General features: G+C 42.0%; 1 protein-coding gene and 1 pseudogene across 4 annotated transcripts in view; both read left to right on the top strand.

The window, feature by feature from the left end:
- The window catches only part of Aplp2 (amyloid beta precursor like protein 2), a 66,508-nt gene that overhangs the window by 29,488 nt on the left and 11,822 nt on the right, over positions 1 to 25,198 (top strand). For 2 of the 4 annotated variants that reach the window (XM_027411744.1, XM_027411746.2), the window contains exons 2-11: positions 5,869 to 6,042; positions 7,062 to 7,185; positions 12,151 to 12,263; positions 13,770 to 13,963; positions 15,835 to 16,040; positions 17,039 to 17,206; positions 19,814 to 19,944; positions 21,204 to 21,278; positions 22,603 to 22,761; positions 23,962 to 24,090. In XM_027411744.1, coding sequence (XP_027267545.1) covers positions 5,869 to 6,042; positions 7,062 to 7,185; positions 12,151 to 12,263; positions 13,770 to 13,963; positions 15,835 to 16,040; positions 17,039 to 17,206; positions 19,814 to 19,944; positions 21,204 to 21,278; positions 22,603 to 22,761; positions 23,962 to 24,090 — 1,473 coding nt within the window. The remainder of the gene's footprint in view (positions 1 to 5,868; positions 6,043 to 7,061; positions 7,186 to 12,150; positions 12,264 to 13,769; positions 13,964 to 15,834; positions 16,041 to 17,038; positions 17,207 to 19,813; positions 19,945 to 21,203; positions 21,279 to 22,602; positions 22,762 to 23,961; positions 24,091 to 25,198) is intronic. The other 2 variants (XM_027411747.2, XM_027411748.1) reach the window with 1 other exon arrangement.
- LOC107979644 lies at positions 6,060 to 7,034 on the top strand (annotated as a pseudogene).

Below are 25,198 nucleotides of genomic sequence, written 5' to 3'. Positions count from 1 at the left end.
AATTCCCAGCAACCACATGGTGGCTCACAACCATCTGTTATGAGATCTGGTGCCCTCTTCTGGTGTGCAGATATACACGAAGCAGAATGTTGTATGCATAATAAATAAATAAAATCTTTAAAAAAAAAAAAAAAAGGTCATAGTATTAGGAAGGTTGAGAACCACTGCTCTAAACCATAGTATATCAGTACTCTTCCTGTTGCTTCTGTAAAATGCCCGACAAAGGCAACTTGAAGATAGAAAGGTATATTTTTGGGTGATGGTTTGAGGGAAAAGAGTTTCATGGTTGGTACCATGTGGTGCTAAGGGAAGCTCTAGCTGAGGCAGAAGGAGTTTGGACCTTTGGACTAAATTGCCTTCTTCGTCAGGAAGCGGAGGTGGATGTGTGCTATGCCACTTCCTTTGCTTTCAGTCTGAGACCCCTGCCCACGAAGTGTGTACATAGTGGGAATGACCTCACAGACATGCCTAGAAGGTAGTATCTTCTAAGTGATTCTAAAAGTCAAATCAACAGGTTTAACCATCATATAGTCACTTTTATCAGCAACCAAAGTGCTTAATATATGTAATTGCTATGCTATATTAGGATGTTTGCTTTTTGGGTATTGAATATGTTCTGATAAGTATCTTTTCCTTCCCTCTCTCTTTTTACTCCCCCATCCCCTTTTTGAGGTAAGACCTGGCTGAGTCTTTCCTCAAACTTCTGGGCTCAAACAATCCTCCTACCCCAACCTTCCTAGCAGCTGGGCTATCTGTACATGCCACCAGACCCAGTTTGTCTTGTCTTTTTGACAGTTGGATATGTAAAATTGAAACTATGCCCTCCAAAGTGAAATGTAGGCAGTTTGATCAGGATTAAAAACAAAAACACTTGTTATTTTGGTGGTGCTGGGCTCTATCCCACTTGCTGTGCATACTGAGCAGGTGCTGTTTTGATAAACTACACCAGCTCTCAGATAGTTTTATTTTGACTCAGTGTTTGGCCTTAAGTAGAAGTTGACAGTACTGCAGAATTCTCTTATGCCTGGCTGTGGAATTAATATCTTACATAACCCACAGAGCACATACAGGAGCTTGTGTTGGCACAGTTTATGCAAATGATTGCGCCGGTTTCCCCCACTGATGTCCTTTTCCTGTTCCAGGATCCTGTTCAAGCTCCCACATTGCATTCATTTCTTGTTTGTACCTGGTCTTTGCTGATTTGTAATTGTTGTCAGTTTTTTTTTCCTGACTGGTTTCCTCGAATGTCTTGTTGCTGGTGACATTCACTCTAGTGTCCTCTTAGTGTTTTCACTCTGATTGCCTTCCTTTTTGTAGTTAATCACAGCTTGAGAGAGGTTTTTTCCGTCCTTACTATGTGTGTAAATTTTCATATAACTTGATAATATCCTTCCCCCAACTTCTTCCAGATCCCTCCACCCCAACTTCTTTCTCCTGAGACAAATATCTTGATGAATGTATTTTTCACTTTCTTTTGATAAGAAATCTTTGGTGAAAAGTTTGTGGACATATATTTAAATTGTTAAATTTATATTTTAAGACAAGATTTCTGTGTATTCCTGGCCACCCTAGAGCTCTCTCTGTAGACCAGGTTGGCCTGGAACTCAAATCTACCAGCCTCTGCCTCCTGAGTGCTGAGATTAAAGGCGTGGTTGTTTGAATTTGTGGGTCATGAAGTTTTTTTTTTAAATGTCCATCGATGTTTTGCTTGCATGAATGCCTATGTGAGAGTGTCAGAAGGTCTGGAACTAGAGTTACAGACAGATGTGACATGCAGGTGCTGGGAATTGAACCTTGGGTTCTGGAAGAGCAGCCAGGTCTCTTGACTGCTGAGCCATCTCTCTAGCCTCTTGATTTATGAAGTTTTATTCAACACTTGAACAGGATTGAAAATGACATAAAGGCTCTTCAATTTTTATTTATTTAATTTTTCTTTTTGAAGACTTTAAGGTATAATGGAAAGGACATTTGAATAAGAGTGTCTTACCATTAGGCTGTAAGCATAGCTAGATGAGCAGAAACCTGCTTCACTGGTGTTTCTGAGAGCTGAGCTGGGTGGAGTGTGGCTGTAAATAGTGCTTTTCCATCTAAAAAATCCTCATTCCCACCTCTGTAGGAGAAAACCCTGCCCTTGGGAAGATGCTACACAGGCTGTCCTTTATCAAACTGTGGGGCAGTAGCTTTAGTGAGGAAAGAAAGAACTGCTCACACACGCACGCATAAGCTTTAAGGTAGAGAGCTGCTCACACAGCTTTGAGAAGAGACTGCTTATGAGCTCTACCCAGGGGCTGGGTTCTTGAAGTGATATTAAGGACAGACAGACTTGTTGCAGGCTCTGACTTACATTTTGTACATTGACTGTAAATGCTTTAAGCTGCTTCAGATTATTAGGAGGTCCTTCTACTAAGTTGAATTCCTTTCCTTGGATAGCTGAACTGTTTCTGAGCCAAATTAATAAAATGGCATTTCTTATTAAGAATGAATTATTAAGTAAAGTAAAGCACTGGATAGGAAAGCAATTGATGCAGTTTGTTTTCAAAGCCCTGAAAGTGCTGCCGTGTGCATAGATCACAGGGACTGGCTTAAGTGCCAACATTGGGGGCATTAATTTTTTTTCATAGAGGATTCCAAGTTCACAGGATCTCAGAAGTGCTGAGTTGGCAGTGAAATCCCATTTGTAACATGTTAGATTAGGAAGCAGATTGATTTATATGTTGAAGTAATGGATCATGGCACAGTTGGTGCTTAAGGAAATGGAGAGCACATTAAATAAGAGCATTTCCAAGTAAAGAAGTGCAAACATCATAGAACAGTGACCTTGTCACACCCTAGGTGAGGTCGGGGTATGTTTGATTAGTTGATTCTTAGATGTGGCCCACAGAGGCCTTTTATATTTCAGAGGATACTGTCTTGAGAGTCTCTCATGACCACAAGGATTAATCTTTCTGAACTCCGAAGTGAATCACTGTATCCTATTAGCTGTTTGGATTGATTCCAGTTACTCTTTTTCTTGGTGGTAACTGATGTGAGGATCTGGCTGTTTTGCTCTCCTTTCTGTTGCTTTAACCTCTGATACTTTAGACTCTTTAGGGAAGATAACACTGACCATCTCAGTGCAGAAATCAAATGCACTTACACTGATGTATTGACCTCCGTGGTTGACCCATTAACTGAGCATTTATACAGTTGAAACTCTTGTGGTCTTGTAGCCAACAACCATAATGAGTAACTCGTGGAATGGAGCCCTGGCTGATGAAAGCACTAGAATTGACTGTTGCAATGTCATGGCTCAGTGAGCTCACACAACTAATCAACACTTTATTTATGTTCATCCTGGGGACTTAAGGGTCAAATGCTTCTCTCTGTCCTCCCAGTCTTCCAAATGATTAGATATGGCACCCTAAATCCTTTTTGTTTAGTAGCTGCCGTGGTATTAAAGGATTCATACAAGATCATACATGGTTGAAATATTAAGAACCTATAATCTTAACAAATTATTTCAGATTTGCTTCCTCCCCTTTTAAAAAGTTTTAATTTTATGTATATGGGTACTTTACTTGCATGTATACACTGTACATGTTTAGTGCATGCAGAGGCCAGAAGAGAATACCCATGTCTCTAGAACTGGAGTTACAGCTGGTTGTGAGCCACTGTGTAGGTGCTGGGATTTGAACCTGAGTCTTTGTTGATCCATCTCTCCAGCCTTTGGTGTTTATTTCTTGCTATGCTTAATTTATACATTAAACTTTATTATGACATGGGAAAGGCATTTTTATATTTAGTTCAGCATACTCTATAGTTTTAAGCATCCACTGGGTGTCATGGGACATAGCTCCATGGATAAAGGACTTATGTAACACCAAATGTACAGATGCTCTCCAAGGACACATTGCAGACAATAGGAGCCTTGCATACTGGGCATATTGCAAATAACTTAATGGCCTTCTTCGTTCTTCCTTCTTCGTTCTCCATTCTTCGTTCTCCATATCTAATCTATCACCATGTCTTGCTGATTTCTCTCTGTGATCTTGAGTCCCTTACTGCAGTCACCTTAGCTCAAGCTAGCACTATTCATGAACTTCAGTGGTCTGAGTCCTTCATCTGCTTAGAGTTCTACTCTGAAACCAGAAGAGGCATTGGGAGTGATAGCCTTTTTTTTTTTTTTTTTTTTTTTGGATTTATTTATTTATTATGCAATCAGTGTCTGCATGTATGCATGCAGGCCAGAAGAGGGCACCAGATCTTATTACAGATGGTTGTGAGCCACCATGTGGTTGCTGGGAATTGAACTCGGACCTCTGGAAGAGTAGCTAGTGCTCTTAACCACTGAGCCATTTCTCCAGGGAGTGATAGCTTTAACTTAAAATCTCTAAGCACTTCCAGGGATGAAGGCTGAGATCCTTCTGCTGCCAATCAATGTAGACCTGGCTCTACTGCAGGGCTGTCCTTCCTTTGTAACATCCACACATCCACACAAGCCTCACTTTTCTCTAGAAGCTTCCTTTATCAGCTCTCTACTCAAACTGAGGTCAGGTTCTTTTTAATGTTTTCTCAGTGCTGTGTTCTTTTCCTCTTTAGGACCGTGAATCCAGCTGGGTTTTTTAGTGTAAGTTTTGACTTGATACCAGATAGAGTACTAAGGAAGTGGGTTCGTGATTGTTTGCTTATGCTTGTATACTGAGTCTTTAGCACTTTAATACAGTTGCTTGAAGATTTTTTTGTTGTATGAGAGAATAAATAAATTATTAGAAGTTTTAACTGCTCTCTGTTTTCATGTTTTGTATGTGAAGGAATGTGTAGCTTGTATTAGAACAGACAGCAATCAGATTCGAGGTCTTCCAAGTAGGCATTAGTAGTGTTAAGAGTTCCATTTAGCTTTTCACTTCAGCTATACACAGAGGTCAATTTTAGATTCTGGCCTACTTCTTGGGTCAAGAATTAGTTCATATAAAGTACCACAGACCTACCATCCCAGTCTTTCAGGAAGCCAAGGCAGAAGAGTTCAAGACAAGCCTGAGTAACCCTGTCTCAAAATAAAAATGTATGGAAGAGGTAGGGATAGAGTTCAAGCCTAGCATGTGTGAGACCCTAGATTGAGTCTCCAATTCCAGAAGGGGAGAAAGAGAAAGGGCAAATATCTGAGATTATAAGACATTTTGAAAAGGAGATAACAAACAAAAATTGATACTGAATTGTACCTATTCCTACTGCAGTTTGAGACAGATTAGTAGAGGCACTGTTAGAGACTGGCTGTCCTTTCTGATATTCAGACACTCTAACTTACCATAGGAGTCAAGTCAGTATAAAACTGTCCATGTTTAGGGGTTAGTTTCCATAAATAAAAAGTTAAATGTCCTTTTATTTATCTTTAAATGCTTACTTGGAAATTCGAAGGGACTAAGGTCTACGTAGTTTTTGTTAATTATTTTCTTTCTTTTCTTTTTTTTTTTTTCTTCTCCCTAAGGGTGGGTGGCGGTTGAGTGGATGCAAGGGCCTTAACACAGAAGAAGGTCTGAGTACAACTTGGAGGAGTCAGTTTTCTCCTTCCACCACGTGGGTCCTGGGGATCAAACTCAAGTTGTCAGGTTTGGCAACAAGCATAGCATCTTTACCTGCTAAACTGTCTTGCCAGCTTGGTGATTTTTTTTTTTTTTTTTTTTAAGACCACATCAGACCACACAGGATTCATACTTCATCACCTTCCACCCACCGTTTGGTTCTTCTTCAACTTTCAGATCTTGAAGTATAATAAACAGAACTACTGAGTAGTTTAGCTGTAAGATGTTGATCCTGTATCAACTGCTAAGTGGCTGTGCCTGTCTGCATAGCTTTTTACTAACCCTGAAACCTCTGGTTTGTCTTTGATAGGCTCTTGCAGCCAATGCTGGGACGGGCTTTGCTGTTGCTGAGCCTCAAATTGCCATGTTTTGTGGAAAGCTGAACATGCATGTAAACATTCAGACTGGGAAATGGGAGCCTGACCCAACAGGCACCAAGAGTTGCCTTGGAACCAAGGAAGAAGTTCTTCAGTACTGCCAGGAGGTAAGAGTGTTGCCAGAAAGCTAACACTCCCTTCTATTTCTGGGTCAGGGTTGCATGTGTCCCCCTGCCCAAGACCAAAGAATTAAGAACTGGAGCTTTGCTTCTAAATTAAAATAGTGCAGAGATTTTGCTTGTTTGGGTTGTGACCTCAGTTCTTTGCAGAGGTTGGTAGGTACCTAGTTCTGGTCTAGGAAGATGGAAAGCAAAATATGTCACATGTATATTTGTGGGTTTTGCTTGTGTTGTGAAGGGTCCTCTAGATATGATTCAACTTAACCCTTTGCTTCAGTAACAAAAGAATGTGAACTTAACTTCTTACGAAGTCTCACATGTAGGACCAGGGGTGAATTATGGTTTTAATTCCATTACAGGTACTTCATAGATTTGCCTCTATCTTTCACTTCAAGAGCTTAGCCTTATATACACATCTTATGTGTGAACTTGATAACCAGTCAGATCTTTTTTGGGTTGAAAACCTGCAGCATTTGCCCTACATACAGACTTCCCTTTTAAATACAGTCCATGGGAGGAGTCAGGAATATGAGCTATCAGAAGAAAACCAGCCTTTGTGCAGCTTCACATGCAGAATGAGGCTGGCAAGTTTGTGGACTTGTACGTGCTGTGGAAATGCTCAGGGAGCAACCACATCATTGGTACCAAGGGACCCCATATCCATCCTGATGAATGTAGCTGAGATTGAAAAGTTCACAGGCAGGTGTAATGACCAGTTTAAAATGTATGCTGTCACAAAATATGCAAACCAGATCATTCTGCTCTCCCATTGGCTAAAGCTGATGGTGTTCTTTAACTAGAGGTAATTGGATAATATCTGTTGTAAACAGTGAGAAACAACAAAAAAAAAACCTTAATAGCTCAATATATTTTTGTCATTAGAATGTAGAATAGTGCAGTAAAGCTGGAGGTTGGTGTAACATATTGGTGGAGGCAGAAATACCCATATTGGTGGAGGCAGGTTTATTGTGGATTTGTGTGGATTTGTTGTTGTTGTTCTTAAACAGATATATCCAGAGCTGCAGATCACAAATGTGATGGAAGCAAACCAGCCAGTCAGTATTGATAACTGGTGCCGAAGGGACAAAAAACAATGCAAGAGTCACATAGTTATTCCATTCAAGTGTCTTGGTAAGTGTTTTTGGTTGCCTTTTAAAAGTGTTTCTTCCCATCCCATAAGCTTTGTTCTTGGCTTACAGTAAAGTATATACATCTGTTAAAATGAAGTTATTGAATGAATTTCTCCCTATGGGTACCTGGTGCTTCCTTGTGTTGGTGGTAGACTTCTCTGGAACTAACTGCCTCTGGAGGATGCGTCTTTTCCAGGACACCAGAGAGAAGCATTGCCTGCAAAGCAGTACAGCTCTACCCTTAACAATAACCATTTGAAATCCATGCTAAGAAGGATAGTTGAGAAATAGCACTAAAGAGAGCAGCCAAGGCTAAGGGTCCTCTGTTCCCCACAGTTCATCCTGTTCAAATTGGCTGTTAATCAGATTAGTGGAAGTTCTCAGGGGGAAGGGAAATGACTCATGGCATGTGGTCAGGTGCCAGGGCCAGATGCTATGTGGACCTGCCATTCTGAAGTGCTGAAGATTTACCCTGGGTTGTCACATCGCTGGTGCTAATGTTTAGTGCCAGCTTGAACAAAACTTCAAGTGACTGTGTGGTCCTCAGAAATAGGGTTGTTACTTAGTGAATGTAGTCTTCTTAGACCTTCCTTGCCTGGCCTATGTGAATAACTATAGTTTTCGTGATTCAAGAACAGATTGGGTCACAGATGCTAGTATGAGTGGTACACTTGTAGTTGGTCCAAAATACATTACCACAGGTGAGGGAGTTAATAACACAGACACCTGAGGAGTTCTTTAGATCTTATTTGAGCCATCTGTTAAATTTATTCCTCTCAGCTGTGTGGTGGTGGTGCACACCTTTGAAGCCAGTCTGGTCTATATAGTGAGTTCCAGAATAGCCAGGGCTACACAGAGAAACCCTGTCTTGAAAAACAGCAATAACAACAAAGCAAAAATTGATTTTTTTCCCCCTCATTTCATTAAGTGAGAGACTCTGTCTCATAAGATGAGGTGGAGACAGAGGAAGGCCTACAACATGACCTCTGGCCTGAATATGTGCACACATATGACTACACCACACAGACACCAGATGGGCTCACTGTGAGCAAGCCAGTTCTAATATTCTATTCATGCGTCATAAATAATCACTGTTTTTTTTTAAAAAAATAAGTTTGAAAAGATACAATTTATATGCTAATCTACCCATTTTTAAGGATTCAGCTAAATGGTTTATACTCTAGCAGTAATGTAATATATACATAGATAGGCCGGGTGATGGTGGCGCACACCTTTAATCTAAGCATTCCGGAGACAGAGGCAGGTGGATCTCTGTGAGTTCGAGACCAGACTGGTCTATAACAGCTAGTTCCAGGACAGCCTCCAAAGCCACCGAGAAACCCTGTCTCCAACCCCCCCCTCAAAAAAAAAAACATATCCATAGATAATAATAACTACTACTATTTCTTATAGTATGTATTGGGAGGTCAGAGGACAACTTGTAGATCTCTCCCTCCACTGTTGGGGAAGGTGTCTTTGAGATCAAACCCAGCAACAAGCTTCTCAGTGTAAGCACCTTCACCTGTTAAGCCCACCTCACTGGCTCCTATTGATAATTCTTTTTACATTTTATGTCAAGGGTGAGACTATAAATAAAGAGTCCTATACCCATATTTACCTGGAGAGTCACAGTAGATCCTTTGACATGTACTGAGATGAATACTGCATATTGGAATAGAGAGATGATAGGAAAGAGGTTGGCTTCAGCCTAGAATCTTTTAAGATGTTATAACCTCAATCCAGGCATGATGGCAGCACAGACAGGTGGATCTCTGTGAGTTTGAGGCCACACCGGTTTATATAGTGAGTTTCAGGCTAGCCATGGCAACATAGTGAGACACCCTGTCTTTTAAAAAGAAGATATTGTTGCTTAGGACCAGCAGTGTCTCAGGCAAAAAGCACTTGGGACCTACAGTATGAGGAAAGAAGCCACTACCAAAAGTTGTTTTTTGATTGCTGCACATACCTACTCTCTCATACAAAGTAATAATACATACATACATTTTTTTTTTTTTAAAGTCAAGCATGGTGATGTAGCTCTCAGAAGACAGAGGTGGGAGACTCTCTTTGAGTTTTAGGCTAGCCTGGTATTCATAGTGAGATCCAGGACAGCCAGGACTCAGGACTATGTGTGAGAGACCTTGTCTCAAACAAAACAAAAACAAATGAAAAAAACTCTGTTGGTAAATCTGAAGGAGCTGGGGAGAACAAATGAAAAGTAGCTATATATTGATTAGGCATCTCTGTTAATTGGTTTGGATGTCCTAGAGTTCTTACCTCTGTCTTTTTCTTTTTATGATTTAACTTAATTAGGTATGGGAGTAATAAACACATGAATGCAGGTGACCATGGAAGCTAGAGGCATTGGTTCCCTCTAGAGCTAGAGTTGCACGTGATTGTGAGCCAGCAGATTTGGGAGCTGGGAACTAAACTCAGACCTTCTGTAAGAGCAGTATACACTCTTGACCACCTCTCCAACACACCTCTGTCTTCTATGTGTTCTATGTGTATGGATGCTTTGTCTCTCTCTCTCTCTCTCTCTCTCTCTCTCTCTCTCTCTCTCTCTCTCTCTCTCTGTTGTGTGTGTGTGTGTGTGTGTGTGTGTGTGTGTGTGTGTGTGTGTGTGTGTGTGTGTTCACCACCTTTGTGGCTGGTTCCTCTTTCAGAGGCCAAAAGAGGGCATCAGATTCCCTGGAAATGGAGTTATAGAATGTTGTGAGCCATTGTGTGGGTGCTAAGAATTGAACCTGAGTCCTCTGGAAGAGCAGAGTCTTCTTGAAGGTTATTTCATCTCCCCAGCTCCCTCCCCCATTTTGTTTTGTTGTGTCCATTTTGTGGATTTGAAAGTTGAATGTGTATTTGGGTCTGTCCACACAGTGTCCTAAGCAGCATAGGGAGGGTCTTTTGTGCCTACCTGCTGTGGGGCGATGTTTCCTTCATACTGTTCTTGCTAGGTTTAAGACAAGAATTATGTTTTCTTCCTTTGTTTTTGTTTTTGTTTTGTTTGAGGCTTAGGCTGACCTTGTGTGTAACTAAGGATGATCTTGAACTTTTAATCCTTTGTCTCCAGCTCCCATATGGGATTATGGGCATATGCACATACCTGAGTTTTGTGGGAGGGGGGTTGGCTTCTTGGGGGGGTCTTTTGAGAGGGGTGGGCAGTATTAGAAAGGGAACATAGGATTTCTTATGCTGAACAAGCATTCTACCAACTGAGCTACATCTCCAACTCCAAGGGCAAACTTTGATCATAAATTGAAAGTGAGCTGCTAGCAGGATTTACATCAGGTCCAGTGTTGACTGTCAGTTCATAGTATCTCTCATCCATGCTGTCAACCAGTGTGACTCATTCAGATGATATGTACATTTAATTAGAAGATACAGTTCAATTCTTTCCTGCCTCAAAATGAGCCTTCTGTTTATCTATAAAACATTATAGAGGGACCCAAGTGAAGCAGAATTGGCAAATTGCATGAAAAAGTTAAAACTTGAGGTATCTGGGGGATGAGTGTAGTCATATCTGACATTATATGACTTGTGCATAATTGTAGGTGTTCCTTTGCAAGTCTTTTAGCCTTATCCTTTGAATTTACCGTAGCCAGCAAACATTCTCCCTGTTGTCAGAATGGATCCTTGTGCCCGGTCAGTGTTTCTGTGTGGAATCTGGAGCTGATCTCATGGAGCCCTGTTTGTCTCAAAGATGTCTGCTAGGGATATGCCAGCCACACTTCACTATGCAGTCTTTCTGCCACCTGGCTGTAGCCTCAGGAGCCCCATAAATAGTTCTTACTTGTAGCTGGCAGTACTTCTGCAGTAGGTTTATTTACATGTGTAGTAGTGTTAGGATCTTACAGGAGTGGTAAACAGCTTTTGTATTTCTAAAAGGAATTTCAGCACCTTGGAAAACTTGGAAGGCTGCCATAACTTTGTCTTACTGGGCTGAAATGGTAAGAAAGGAGAGTTGGAAGCAACTCACAACTGCAGCTTATCTGAAATCGGGGTAGGTTTATTGGACATCCCAAACAGTGTATTTCTGTGTTTGTTCAGTGACTTAGGAAATTATATGGCCACTATATTGTACTGAAAGTGGTTAAATTGAGGACCATTACAAACTTAGATACAAACTTTTAAAGTAAGACAAAGCATTTTCAGTGTTTGTAAAACTTAACAAATAATGATCTGCTTAGGTAAGTTTTCCCCATAGAGTCGTCTAGCAAATTACTGTAAAAAGGCAAAGTGGAGTAGTGAGATGATAGAAGTGGTTTTTTGAGACAGGGTTTCTCTGTAGGTTTGGAGACTGTCCTGGAACTCTCTTTGAAGACCAGGCTGGCTTCGAACTCACAGGGATCTGCCTGCCTCTTCCTCCCGAGTGCTGGGATTAAAGGCGTGCACAACCACTGCCCTGCCATACATACAGATTTTTAAAAGCCCTTAAAATATAGAACATCTCTGATTTTAATTTGTTTTATTAGAATATAATTTTAATAACTAATTTTGGCAGAAATACTGTATGTGATACTGATATATCATGAGCAAGTCTTAGGACATTGTCCTTAGTTGAAACATTATCTTAGTTACCAGGTTTTGGCAGTTTCCCCTTATAAAGGTTCCTTCTCCTTTCTTAAAATTTTACCTGTATCACTTATTCTAATATTTGTGTATAGAAAGTTTTGGCACACTGGTCATGAGGAGTGGTTATGTGTGGACTTGAGGTGATCATGGAGGGCAATCCTGCTTACATCTCCCCAGAAATGTGTTGCTTTAGTTCCTGCACAGGATGATAGCCAGGAAATGCTACTGCAGAGTCCCTCATGGGATGGGGAGTTCTTCTGGTGTCCTCGTGTGCTTATGTGTGCCAGTGTGCAGGTGCCTGTGCACACCTTCTCAGGAGGATCTTTCCTGAAGGCTGTTTGCACCGTGAATCACAACCATATTTGCTTCTGACAAAGTCTTTTTTTTCCTCCAGTGGGTGAGTTTGTTAGTGATGTTCTGCTAGTCCCAGAAAACTGTCAGTTTTTCCACCAAGAGCGGATGGAGGTATGTGAGAAGCACCAGCGCTGGCACACTGTAGTCAAGGAGGTAAGAACACTTGTGGAACAGGCAGTTGCCATTCCTCAGAAGAAAGAGCATTTCTGTTCCACCCACATCATATTTTTTAGTTACTTCAATTCTCATTCTCTCTCTCTCTCTCTCTCTCTCTCTCTCTCTCTCTCTCTCTCTCTCTCTCTCTCTCTTGTCTTGCTGTGTAGTTCTAGCTGGCCTGGTACTTGATATATAGCTCAGGCTGACCAGGAACTCATCACAATTCTCCGGCCTTAGCCTCACTCACACTGGAATTCAGAGGGATGCATACTGCCACACCTAGGTATTTCTGTCTTAAAATACCTTAGAAGGAGGCTGGAGAGGGAGGGCTCAGTGTTACAGGTGCTTCTTGCCCTCCCAGAGGACCTGTGTTGGGTTCCCATCATCCACATCAAGTGACTCACAACCACCTGTAATGCCAGGTCCCTGGAATCTGATGTCTTTATCTGGCCTCCACAGGCACCTGAATATATGTGGCAAACACATAAATAAAAATAATTTAAAAAGATACTTGGGAGAAGAATAGATGTTTTTGTACAGATGTAGAACGCAGGAACAAGTCTGGTTCCTAGAGTTTAAACTGTTAGTGAGCCAGGGAGATAAACTGGTGGCAGAACTCTTGCATAGTATGCTTGAAGTCTTGGTTTTCATTTATTCCTAGCACTGCCAAAAAGGAACAGAAATACTTTAGTAGTATTTCCTTCTCCATTTGGGCTGGAATATAGCTTAGTAAAAGAGCATTTGTCTAGTATGTGCAAAGCCACAGAATGGTGTGAGGAAGTGTTAAAAGACAGTTGATAATGTATGCGAACAGAAGGGCTCCCAAGAAGGCATCCTGACTCCTATGATCAGTGCAGAACTAGCCAACTCCAGACAGTCTAGGTATATGCACGCACACAAACACAGCAAGGCAAGCTTGTGCTGCTTTATTCTTCTAGCAGGAAGGAAACACCCTTTCTTGCTCTGATCCTTCAGTTAGATTTGTCCTCCAATCATTTTGTCTTTGGTCAGATTCTCAAGTAATGGCTATCCTAGAAATAATGGCTTTGAACAGACTTAACTGTTGTTAATTCCTGAAACTCTTTAAATTGTTCCTTAGATCTTAAGTTTGGTCTTTCAGTTTTGGTTCAGATGAGGTTATAATTAAGTAAAAACTTCAAGGGTTTTTTTGTTGTTGTTGTTTTGTTTGTTTGTTTTTAGACAGGGTTTCTCTGTAGCTTTGGAGCCTGTCCTAAAACTTACTCTGTATGCCAGGCTGGCCTGAAACTCACAAAGATCAGCCTGTTTCTGCCTCTCGAGTGTTGGGATTAAAGGCATTCGCCACCACAGCCTGCTCAGTTTTTCTTAAAATGATAGCATGATAAATTTTTGGCACAACAGTTGTGTCCAGAAGAGAGTGAATTATCACCTAGTGTTTTGATAAGGATTTCTTTTGGGTGAAGCTAGGGATCCAGGGAGCTTGTGAAAAATGTCTGATGTGGTTGGTCTGTGGGTTTCTTGTAGGCATGTCTGACTGAGGGGATGACCTTATATAGCTATGGCATGCTGCTGCCCTGTGGGGTAGACCAGTTCCATGGCACTGAGTATGTGTGCTGCCCTCAGACAAAGATTGTTGATTCTGACTCTACTATGTCCAAAGAGGAGGAGGAGGAGGAGGAGGAGGAGGAGGAAGAGGAAGACTATGATCTTGATAAAAGGTAAACTCTTGCTTAAAGTATTGAACTCATTTTTCCTGGTTTTGTTTGATTGGGGGCTTTGGGGATCCCCTTTTTCCTCACAGTCTGTTGGCCACCAGTCCAAGAGGACAAAGGGGCAGATGCAGTGATGGAGAGCTTTGTAGGGCTTGTGAACACAGTGGAAATAGCCCCCCTCGGAGACAGCTCAACTTTATTCCAGTGTGAGATGAGATATAAAGGATGGGAACAGGGCTGGGGCATCACCTAATTTGCATTAAACAGCATATTCCTATCATAAAGCTCCTAGTACTAGTCTTAGTTATCATCTGTGGAAGCACAGTACTATCCTAAAGCTCCTCCACAATGTCTAATTACCATATGGGCAGCAGGGGGGAAGCTTCTGCAGGGAACTGTGCCAAGGGTCACATTAGAGAGATACAGGCCTATACACATTCTCCAAATAAGTCAGATAGAGAGTAGGAAGGCCCCCCCCCCCCCCCCCCGTGTGTGTGGCGGGGGTCATCCTCCATTTTGCTGAACTCAGCTGCCAGGCCATGGTAGACTGTATGTAACCTGACCAACAGTGCCTCCTAACAAGAGTTGGGGGATACGTGTATGTTTGTGAGGCAGGGGTCTATGTAGCCCTAGCTGGCCTCTAATTCCTTATAGAGACCAGGCTAGCCTTGAACTAGTGATCTGACTGCCTCTGTCTCCAGAGTTCTGGGACACCATGGCTGGCCTGTTTTTTACCCTTCTGTAAGTGGCTGTTGGCTCCTCAGTGCTTGATAAGGTAAGGTTGGTGTCTTAGTTGGTTTTCTATTGCTATGATAAAATACTGACCAAAACCAACTTGGGGAGGAAAGGGTTTATTTCACTGTGAAGCTTTATTATTAGTCCTTCATGAGGAGAGTCAGGAACCTCGAGGGAGGAATTAAACAGAGACCATGAAGGACTTCTGCTTACTGACTTACTCAGTTTGCTTTCTTGTGTACCTCAGGTCCACTTGTCTAGGGTGACACCACCAACAGTGGACTAGGCCCTTTCAGATCAATCATTTATCAAGAGAAATGCCTTGCAGACTAGGCTATAAGAAATCTAGCCAGAGGTATTTGCTGGAGGCATTTTATCAATTGAGGCTTCTCTTAGAACTCTGGCTTGTGTCAGATTAACAAAACAAAACAAAAAACCCCAATAACCGGGATAATGGGTGCCCCCTTGTGCTGAATTTCATCCAGCTTGCTTTTTATTTTAGTCATAACCTGAATATATATGAAAACCTGTGGCTTTTGTCTTTGTATTACATTATTATAATTACTAGTTTGAGAAAAGGTTTGTGTAGCCCTGACTGTCCTGTAACTTGCTCTGAGGACCATGCTGTCTCTGAACTCAGATCAGACCGCCTCTGCCTCCAAAGTGCTGGGATAAAAGGCGTGTGCCACCACCACTTGGCCATGTTAATTTTTTTAAGATTTATTTTTTTTTTATGTGTATGAGTGTTTCACCTGCATTCATATATGTGCACCGCTTGTGTGCCAGGTGCTCTTGGAAGTTTGAAGAGGACACTGAATCTCCTGGGACTGGAGTTAGAGATAGATGGCTCTGAATCTCCATGTAGCTGCTGGGAATTGAACCCAGGTCCTCTGCAAGAGCAGCAAGAACCAGTGAACCATCACCAGCCCCTGAACCACATTATTTTCCATAGGTTAATGCAGTCTGTATTCACTAGCTTCCTTTTTGCTAATAAAGCAGGGCTGAGGGCTTTGGTGTCACAGTAACATATGTGAGATGAGTTTATTTCCTGTCTCTGTTTTTATGTTTCAGAACAGGGAAAGGAATTGTGCTTTGTGCATAGAAATTGCTACTAACCTTCCTTTTTGGCTTATGGCCTCTAGTGAATTTCCTACTGAAGCAGATTTGGAAGACTTCACAGAAGCAGCTGCAGATGAGGAAGATGAGGATGAGGAGGAAGGGGAAGTGGTGGAAGACCGTGATTACTACTATGACTCTTTTAAAGGAGATGACTACAATGAGGAGAACCCAACTGAACCCAGCAGTGATGGCGCTATTTCAGACAAGGAAATTGCTCACGATGTTAAAGGTAACTCAGTATAAAGCCATGGCTTTAAAATCCACATGGTTTTTTACTTGGAAGTTGTGTTGTTCTCATCCCTCACCATGGGTAAGTCTCAGAAGGCACAGCAGCGTCTGCACCATCAGGAATGCAGCTTTGTCTAGTGTGGCAATGGAGCTGTCAGCATGAGCAGCTGAGCAGGTCCACAAGAGACTCAGAGTGGAACCAGCAAGCAGAATTTCGCATTACAAGACACTAGTTAGAAAATAAGAAGCAGCGACTCTTAGGATTTTTTTTCACAGCCAGGTTAAAATGTGCTGTCTGTCATCCCAGGGGCAGCTCCTACTTCAATGCTGCTCAAGAGCCAGATTTCTAGGAGAGTATGACTGGCTTGGGTTTTCTTTCCCCATGTGTGTTCCTGTCTGTAGACTACTCCTTCTGGCCAGGCATTTGTAGTGGGTAGCATAAAAATTGAAAAAGAGAAGGCTATGATAGTTCCAGAGCCATTACATACAGTCACTGCTTACTGTGTGTTTGAAACCATGTAAGTTCTGAAGCATCAGGATGTGACTGGAGGAAAACACTTGTCTAGAAGTGTGCAATTTGCTCTGGAGATTATGACAGTGGAAACACTGATCCCTTCAGGTGCTTTAGTCCCTGCTGCAGGTATTACCACTTAAAATGGCCTTTCCACTCCTTTGATCCTAGGAGCCATCAGAACAAACAAAGCAGGTACCTGTCACCACTGCACAGATCAGAAGTGTGAGGCTCACAAGCAGATCCTCTGTGTCAGCCTGTGGTATTAATCTAGATTCAGTACAAAACACCAGAAAAGTAAAGTTATCTTTCTCCCTAAATGTCTTCATCCCATGAGAGTGATTCTGTCTGCCTGTATTGGTGAGTGAGGTTGGTTAGGTCTTTGAAGGCCAGTTGTGGTTCCCACCTTGCCCCTGCTGGCCTGTAGCACTGTGAAGCATTTGAAGCACTGCTTCTGCCCTGCTGACACTCTGACCATTTTCACACAGCTGTCTGCTCCCAGGAGGCGATGACGGGGCCCTGCCGGGCTGTGATGCCTCGTTGGTACTTCGACCTCTCCAAGGGAAAGTGCGTACGCTTTATATATGGCGGCTGCGGCGGCAACAGGAACAATTTTGAGTCTGAGGATTATTGTATGGCTGTGTGTAAAACGATGAGTAAGTCCCGCCTTGTGCTGGCCCTGCACAGCAGTGCCATCCTGTCCAGCCTTCTGTCTCTCCTGGCCGTCCTTGTGACTGCATCTATGTCATGTTAATGCTGACTCGGGTGTTTGCTGTCAGTCGTTTTCCCCCCATCTTTGTGCTTTCTAGACCAAGGCTTTGCATTCCTGTTGGCAGTTGTGAGCTCAGTTTTTGCTACCCTGTATTCCCTGTGTGTCTGCTGATGGTTGGTAGTGGTAGTATGCCCACCCTGGTGAAGTGGGTGGCACAGCCAGGGCCTTGTTCTCTCTCATGGACCATGGAGTCATAGGCTGTGGGGTGGGGGTTAGTGTCAGTAGGGAAGGCAGCTGTGTCCTCTGGTCATCTACTGTTGAGAGGTGCCATAGAGCAGATACATGATAGCACCAAGAGCTGCTCAAGCATGGGCCTTGGGCCTTGCCCCTTGTTCTGTCTCTGACTAACCTGTTGCTGACCCCTGTGCTGTGTGCTGCCTGTTAGGACACCGCCATCAAAAGGAGTGACAACAGGAGTATTGTGGGATTCCAGAGTATTGAAATACCTTACTTTGTGCACTCTAGTGGAGAGTTGTGCCCCAAACCTCTTGACTCGGCTTTGCTGGTATTGTGGCCACATGGGTTTTGCAGGGCTCTAGGAAGTGAATACATTACTGATTGTGTGGCTTTGTTTTAGAGGAAGGGCAGTGCTTCCTTTGTTAAGGCCCTGTCTTGTAGTGTTAATTTATGTGCTAGGAAAGTCCTCAAACCAGGCAGTTTCCCTGGAACTCACCCTGCTGCCTGTTTGGTGTTTGTTGTAGCTTCTGTTAGTTTTTCATTTGGATATCTTCACAAACTTTCTTCTTCCTCTACCCCAAAATGTTTAAGATCTTAATCTAGTATGGTGTGCTTTTATTGCGTCCATTCCAGTTACAGGCTATTTCTATTTAGTAGTCCCAAAAATGTTTTAAAAAATGGACCATGTGAACTTCCATCCATACATTCATTTAGCAAGGATTTAGAGATAAGAATTTTTGTGATGTTTAATGCTTTTAAAAATAACTCAGCTGAGGATTTACAAAACATTGTTTTGGGCTAATGCTTAAGGAATTGAGACCCTTTGATGATCTCACTGAATGTGGAGATACTCTGTACCTAAAGCTCAGACAGAGCTTTGAAACAAGGGGAGGTTTCCTGGAAGAGTCGTGCTGAGGAAAAGCAGTTGTGTATGTACTTGGGGTCCTCAGCTGGAGAGCCCTGCAGACCTGTGGATATTAGGTTTCTGTGATCACGCTGTGTCTCTTAAGCTGGCTGAGGTGAGCAGGTAGGCTGACCTGTTTGTCATGATTCTGACCTATACTTGATGTCTCTAGAAGGAAGTCTCCAGACTTTTAGCTTCCCCCTTTTAGTTTCTAGGAGTGTTCAGATGCACTGTTTGCCTTCTTCCAGCCCAGAGACTGGAACCATTCACACAGCATGAAAGCCTTTATACTTCTGATGTGTGTTGCTGATGACTATTTATACAGTGGCACAAATAGATTTGAAAGTCTTCACTCAGAAAAAAACACTAGAGGAATATGATTTACTAAGAAACATACTGTAGTTTAATTCATTTGAAAGTTAGATACTGAGATCCTTTTTCAAATCACAGAGAAACGAAGTATCACAAAATTACAGTTATAAGTCTTACTAAATTAAAATGGAGCAGGGAAAGTGGCTTCCAATGAAGTTTGTGGAGTGGCTGGTTGATTTCTAGCCTTTTTTTTTTTTCCCTAATCTTTTTCATGCTTACTCTGTGCATTACAACAAATCAAACTTGCCCACCAGTCCATTGTGTACATAATAATCACATGCCTTGGGGGCCATAACAGCTCATGCCTAAGCAGCAGTGAGGTAAGAGATTTCTGTTTCCCTGGATCTGTGCGATGGAGAACACCTGGAAGCATCCTGAGTCAGTGTCATGAATCAAATAAAACTAAAGCAGCTTCCCATCAGTAGAAAGTGACCTCATTAAATAAATTTAGTTTAACCTTTGCTAGCCTTGCTACTGGACAGAGGCCTAAGAGTCCTTGAGTGATGCTGAACTAGGGTAGTTTGGACTTTGTCCACTTAGCCTATATGCAAAGAAATGCACATTTGAACCAGTTTCCCCAAATTAAGCCCAACGATTGCCATAAAAACGACAGGGAACTGTTCCTTAAAAGTGGAGACCTTTGTGGAGATGTCTCCTAGAGGTCTGATTTCCATTTAGATACCATTAGCAAGAAAACAGGGTGGCATTTTTCGGGTTTTTAGGTTTCAAGCTCTGAAGGGAAGATTGTAGAAGCAGCCATCTCTTTTTGTTTGTCCTGCAGTCCTAGGTAAATGTCTTGTGGGTGCTGAAGACGCTAGGGCTTTGGGCTGCCAATAAATTGTTGTATTAATATGGGCTGACATGGTGAATATTATGCAAAGAAGATTACCCCCTGCAATCTAGCACTGGAGTATTGGCAGGCTGCAGCACCCTACATTTTCTAGCAAAGCCACAAGACAAATGGAGTCCATCCTGTGGGTCCTTTGCTTGACTATCTGCCTGATTCCCCAAGACAACTCCCTCTGTGATTTGTTTCAGTTCCTCCCACTCCTCTGCCAACCAATGATGTTGATGTGTATTTTGAGACCTCAGCGGATGATAATGAGCACGCCCGCTTCCAGAAGGCTAAAGAACAGCTGGAAATTCGGCATCGCAGTCGAATGGACAGGGTAATGGTGCTTGTATTGCTTTGGTCTGTGGTGCTAGGGATTGGACCTGATGCACACTGGGCAAGTACTCTGCAAGGCAGGATTTGCTAGCTAAAATGCCATGAAGTTCTGGGGAGCTATCTCCAGTGAACAAACCCCTTTTCTCCACCTACTGTCTCTTCATGTGATGAAATTATGTTCAGGGGTATTGCAGACACTTCTGAACATGTCCTATACTGGTGCTTGCTTGTTACCTTTTTGCTATTGCTGATTTCAAATTTTTTTTTTTAAGATTTTATTCATTTATTATGTATACAACATTCTGCTTCCGTGTATATCTGCACACCAGAAGAGGGCACCAGATCTCATAACAGATGGTTGTGAGACACCATGTGGTTGCTGGGACCTCTGGAAGAACAGTCGGTGCTCTTAACCTCTGAGCCATCTCTCCAGCCCCCAAATTTTTATTTTTAAAAATCTAATTTTTTGTCACTGTCAAAATTAAAGACTTGGGTTATGAAACTGTAAAAAGAGATTAGATGAAGTAAAACAGTCATTAATACTTTCAAGTGCAGAGGGAAGATTCTAAGTCTGGGGAATGTTTGTTTACTTGGAAGCATTCTAAGTTAAAGTGGGGGAATCCATAGTGCATCCTCCTCTCAGGATTGTGTATAGTCTGACCTAGGTTAGCCTTGCCTGGGGGCTTAGGATGTAGCTTAGTTCAGAGAGTGCTTGCTTAGCATGCCCTGAGCTCAATCCCAAGCACTATATAAAACAGGCTAGAGGGGCACACCTGCTATCCCAGAACTTGGAAGGAGGCAGCAGGAAGATCAAAACTTGGCTACACTTGGAACCTGAGGCCGGCTTGAGCTACATAAGACTGTCTCAGAACAACAATAACAGAAGGAGTTGGTTGCTGGGCTCATACCCCACTCTTGTATCTTATACACTGGACTTAGCAAAACGCTCATTGTTTTATATGTAATGTACATCAGTTCTGATAAAAATAGATATTAATCTTAGTTTTTAGTGAAGGGGGAATAAGCACAAGAGTAACTTGCCCAAGGTATATAACAAGGAGATCGTGGAATTGAGGTTATGTCTGGACAAGACCGAGGCCTGGACATTTCTGAATAACAGTCTGACCTCTGGGATCATGTGATGCGGTTTCCTTTTGCACAATTTCCGGCATTGGATTCAGTACCCATCAGTAATTTTAGAAGATGGGAAGTTGTTTCAGAGGTTTATTCTCTGATGAGTGTTTTTGATCTTTGTTGTAGGTAAAGAAGGAGTGGGAAGAGGCAGAGCTTCAAGCCAAGAACCTTCCCAAAGCAGAGAGACAGACCCTCATTCAGGTAGGATGCTTCTCAGAGCAAAAGGGACAAAGGGTCCAATGTGACCTGCTGAAAATACAGTCAGGGCCAAACTCCAGGGAATTTGATTTAACACCTCCTTCTAGTCTAGGACTTAAATTACAGGAAAGTTGTCGTTCTCCCGTTTCTGCTGCTCCTCTCCCTCTCTTTTCCTGTCTCTTTCCCCCTCCCTCCCTCCTCCTTCCTCTTCTCCTTTCCCTTCCTTTCTCCTGTCTTCCCCATTTAGTTTTCACCAGTAGTATTGCTTGTCTCTGGTAGAAAGAAACCCAACCCTCTCCCAAGGCACACCTAATTTGTGCAGGAAGTAACCATGGCTTAGCTGTTGTTTAATTCTGCTTTCCTGGCAGAAGCCCTCTGTCATCTTGTTCACGGGCTGTGATTTGTTTTTCAGCACTGCTGGATTAAAAAGAAACTGACAGATCATTGACAATCCAAAAGGCAGAAAACACAGCTATTTAATGCAAGTTTATTCTTAATTGTGTAAAAATGTAACCTCAAAATCCTATCAACACATTTGTTGCTATTGTACCCCCTTCAGTAGATGGGAGGGGTTAGCAATAGAAACAGCAATTCATAAGACTGGTTTGGTTTTGAAAAAATGGATTGTGTTATTGCTAATTTTTTGTGGATGGGAGAGTTGAATAAAGACTTCCATCCAGAATAAGTACGCATTTTAAAATCAGTATATTATCCAGTGAACTCTCCATCACTGGTATATTTCTTGGAGGACCTTGGCTGTTTTTTTCTTTTTTTTTTTTTCCCCATCAGTCACTCAAAATCTCAGAGCTTTAATTCTTATACAAGCAATTTTGTCTTCCATGGGGCTATTTGATTCAGCAACCTTAAGCTGCCAGGAATCTGGCTAGGTAGCTCAGATACTGTTCCATTCACAGCTCCAGTAGGTATGATTCAATGTGAGGCAGCACATTACTGAACTGTGTTTCAAAACATGTCCCGTTAGTTACTAGCTTCAGGATATAGAAGTTGGTGTCATATTAGAGCATGGAAAAGATGACAGTGAACATTAGAAAACCAGATGTGGAAATTGCCAACCAACCTAGTAATTCAGCTACAGAAACTTGAGAGTTCCTCCTAACACAGAAATGTAATTTTTTTTTTAAATGGATGGAAGCATCCTAATAGAAGTCAGAGATAATGTCATTCTGAATTTGTTATTGTCTTAGAGAGACACAAAGGCACTAGGCAAAGAAAAGCATTAAGACCTGAGGGTGCTTGCTTAGACTGTGCCTACTTAGCACCTACTGGGTGCCATGAAGTATGTCGTGTTCCTTCTTTCTTGGCTTAGCATTTCCAAGCTATGGTTAAAGCTTTAGAGAAGGAAGCAGCCAGTGAGAAGCAGCAGCTTGTGGAAACCCACTTGGCCCGAGTGGAAGCCATGCTGAATGAACGCCGGCGGATAGCTCTGGAAAATTACCTAGCTGCCCTGCAGTCTGACCCACCACGGGTGAGTTGGGGTCAGAGCAGAATCGTAGACAAATCATGTTCTTTCTTTTGCCTATTTAAAGCATGCACTTAATGGAACTCCAATGTACTGCATATAGCTTGGTAAAAAAATTAGATTTTTATGGTGAATTTTGACAAAGAAAGACAAAGGAACTGAGTCTAGTGTCTGGATGTATGAGCTTGGTACCATTACATCACAGTGTGCCTGTATATGCCACCTGTGGTATGCATGGGGACAAACATAATTTACACAATTCTGGATTTTCTATGGTCCCCTTACTTTCAAAGAAGGAAAGTACTGGGCGTTGGTGGCGCATGCCTTTAATCTCAGCACTCTGGAGGCAGAGGCAAGAGGATCTCTGTGAGTTTGAGGCCAGCCTGGTCTACAAGAGCTAGTTCCAGGATAGCCTCCAAAGCCACAGGAAAGCCTGTCTCGAAAAACAAAAAATAACAAAGAAGGAAAAGCATGCCAGTTCCATTCAAAATAATATTGTGAAGGAAAGGGAAAGGTGTGGGCAGTGGTGGGGCACACTTGTAATCTGAGCCCTTCAGAGGCGGAGGCAGGGGAGTCTCAAGCCTGGAGCCAGCCTAGTAGAGAAGGAAAAGGATAAAATAATTCACAATGGCTTGAATAAGTGGTCTCAAGCTTTTTTTTATGCTTGAATCTAACCTGGCTTGCTTTGAGTGTCAATAGAAAGTATTGGACAGGAAGCTGATGAGATGGCACAAGGGTAAAGGCACGTGCTGCATAAACCTTACAACCAGAGTTGAATCTCCAGATCCCATGTAAAGGTGGGAGAAGAGAGCAAAGTCCACAGAATTGCCCACCGACCTCTACACGCATGCTGTGGTCTGTCCTCCCCACTCATGCCCTCAGATATACACGTACTAATAAATTTGTCTTAGTTAAGAAGTATTTGACAGAAGAATATTTGTGTCCTTCTTGATTGAGTCATTGAAGTCTCTCTCTAGAGTGACACAGAAAACCACCTAGCTCACAATTTATTAAGACACACCAGGAAAAACAAAGTAGCTCACAGGAGGACCGTGAGCTAGAGTCTGCAATAGAGTTTGTTTTTTGTTTTTTTGTTTAGCCAAGAAAGATAGATCTTTACTTGTTTCCAAGTTAAGGCTTCTGTTCTTTAATCAATTTTGAAGCTTTTGTCTTCCTTACCTACTTTGAATTCTCTGGTCTTGGCAGCCGCATCGCATTCTGCAGGCTCTGCGCCGTTACGTGCGTGCTGAGAATAAAGACCGCCTGCACACCATTCGTCATTACCAGCATGTGTTGGCTGTTGACCCAGAAAAGGCTGCCCAGATGAAATCCCAGGTAAACTAGACGGATTGTCAGCAAGTGCAGAGACACGCTGCTGGTTGTGCTTGTCGTTAGAAGACGCTTAGTACACAAGTTGGATTTTGCCATTAAGAGATAAACCAGTTTCCAAATCAGATTTTTATGTCCGTTTGTTTTGGAAGCAGCTTATCACCTTTTCCAGGCAAATACATCAGATGGCTCTTAAAAGTTGATCTTGGCTCACTGGTAGGGACATTTGCCCTCTGTGTCTGAGTCCTAGGATTTGATCTCTAGACCCACAAAATGACACTTTACTTCCTGTTTTATCCATTGAAGTTTTCATTCAGACAGACACATTTCTGAGTTTGTCCTATGCTGAGCCCAGTTTACCCACACTGTCATTTGTACAGATTTTTTCTGTTTCTTATTTTGGGACTTGTCCATATGTTAGTAATTCTTCTCATGTATTCATAGACCATGAACTATGCATAGGACTGCAAAGTCTAATAGTCTGTTGGTTTTTCTTAGGAGTACCAGAGCTTAGTTTCATTCCCTTTGTTGGGCAGAAGTTTATGTGTTACCATCTACATGTTAAAATTTCACATATAGTCTAATGAAGTTGGATCCCTTGAATATAACTCAAAGACAATTACAAATTAATTTTGTTAGCTAGAGCTACTTTCCTCCAAGGTACAGAGTTCACATTAGAAGTTGGATGTTTGAGACAATTTAAAGAACTTTGGTGCCTGAAGAGTGGGACTGTGTGAAGGGACATTTCTGAGGTTCCAGGAAGTACCTGGTATATATAGGTCTGGGGTTAAGGTTTCATTTTACACTAGATGGAATGGAAGAGGGAAAACACCAAGAGTTCTGGACTGCCTTTGGAAGACAGTTGGAAAAATGAATCTTGTCAGGATTGGACTGGTTTGACCCAAATCTTTTATTACATTTTTGTTGTATCTTACAGGGGTGGTCAGGGGGATGGAAACCAAAATTAAATTTATGGTTACATATTCAGGTATATATTAAATGTATTTTTGGAGGGAATAGTTATTATTATAATACATCATAATATATATATATATATATATATATATTATATATATTATAATGGAGAGAGATTTTTTGTTGTTGTTGTTTTGAT

Source organism: Cricetulus griseus, chromosome 4 (genome assembly GCF_003668045.3).
Source record: "Cricetulus griseus strain 17A/GY chromosome 4, alternate assembly CriGri-PICRH-1.0, whole genome shotgun sequence".
NCBI classification, from domain to species: domain Eukaryota; kingdom Metazoa; phylum Chordata; class Mammalia; order Rodentia; family Cricetidae; genus Cricetulus; species Cricetulus griseus.
The sequence above is the reverse complement of the archived record's forward strand: the minus strand, read 5'-3'. Positions and strand labels throughout refer to the sequence as shown.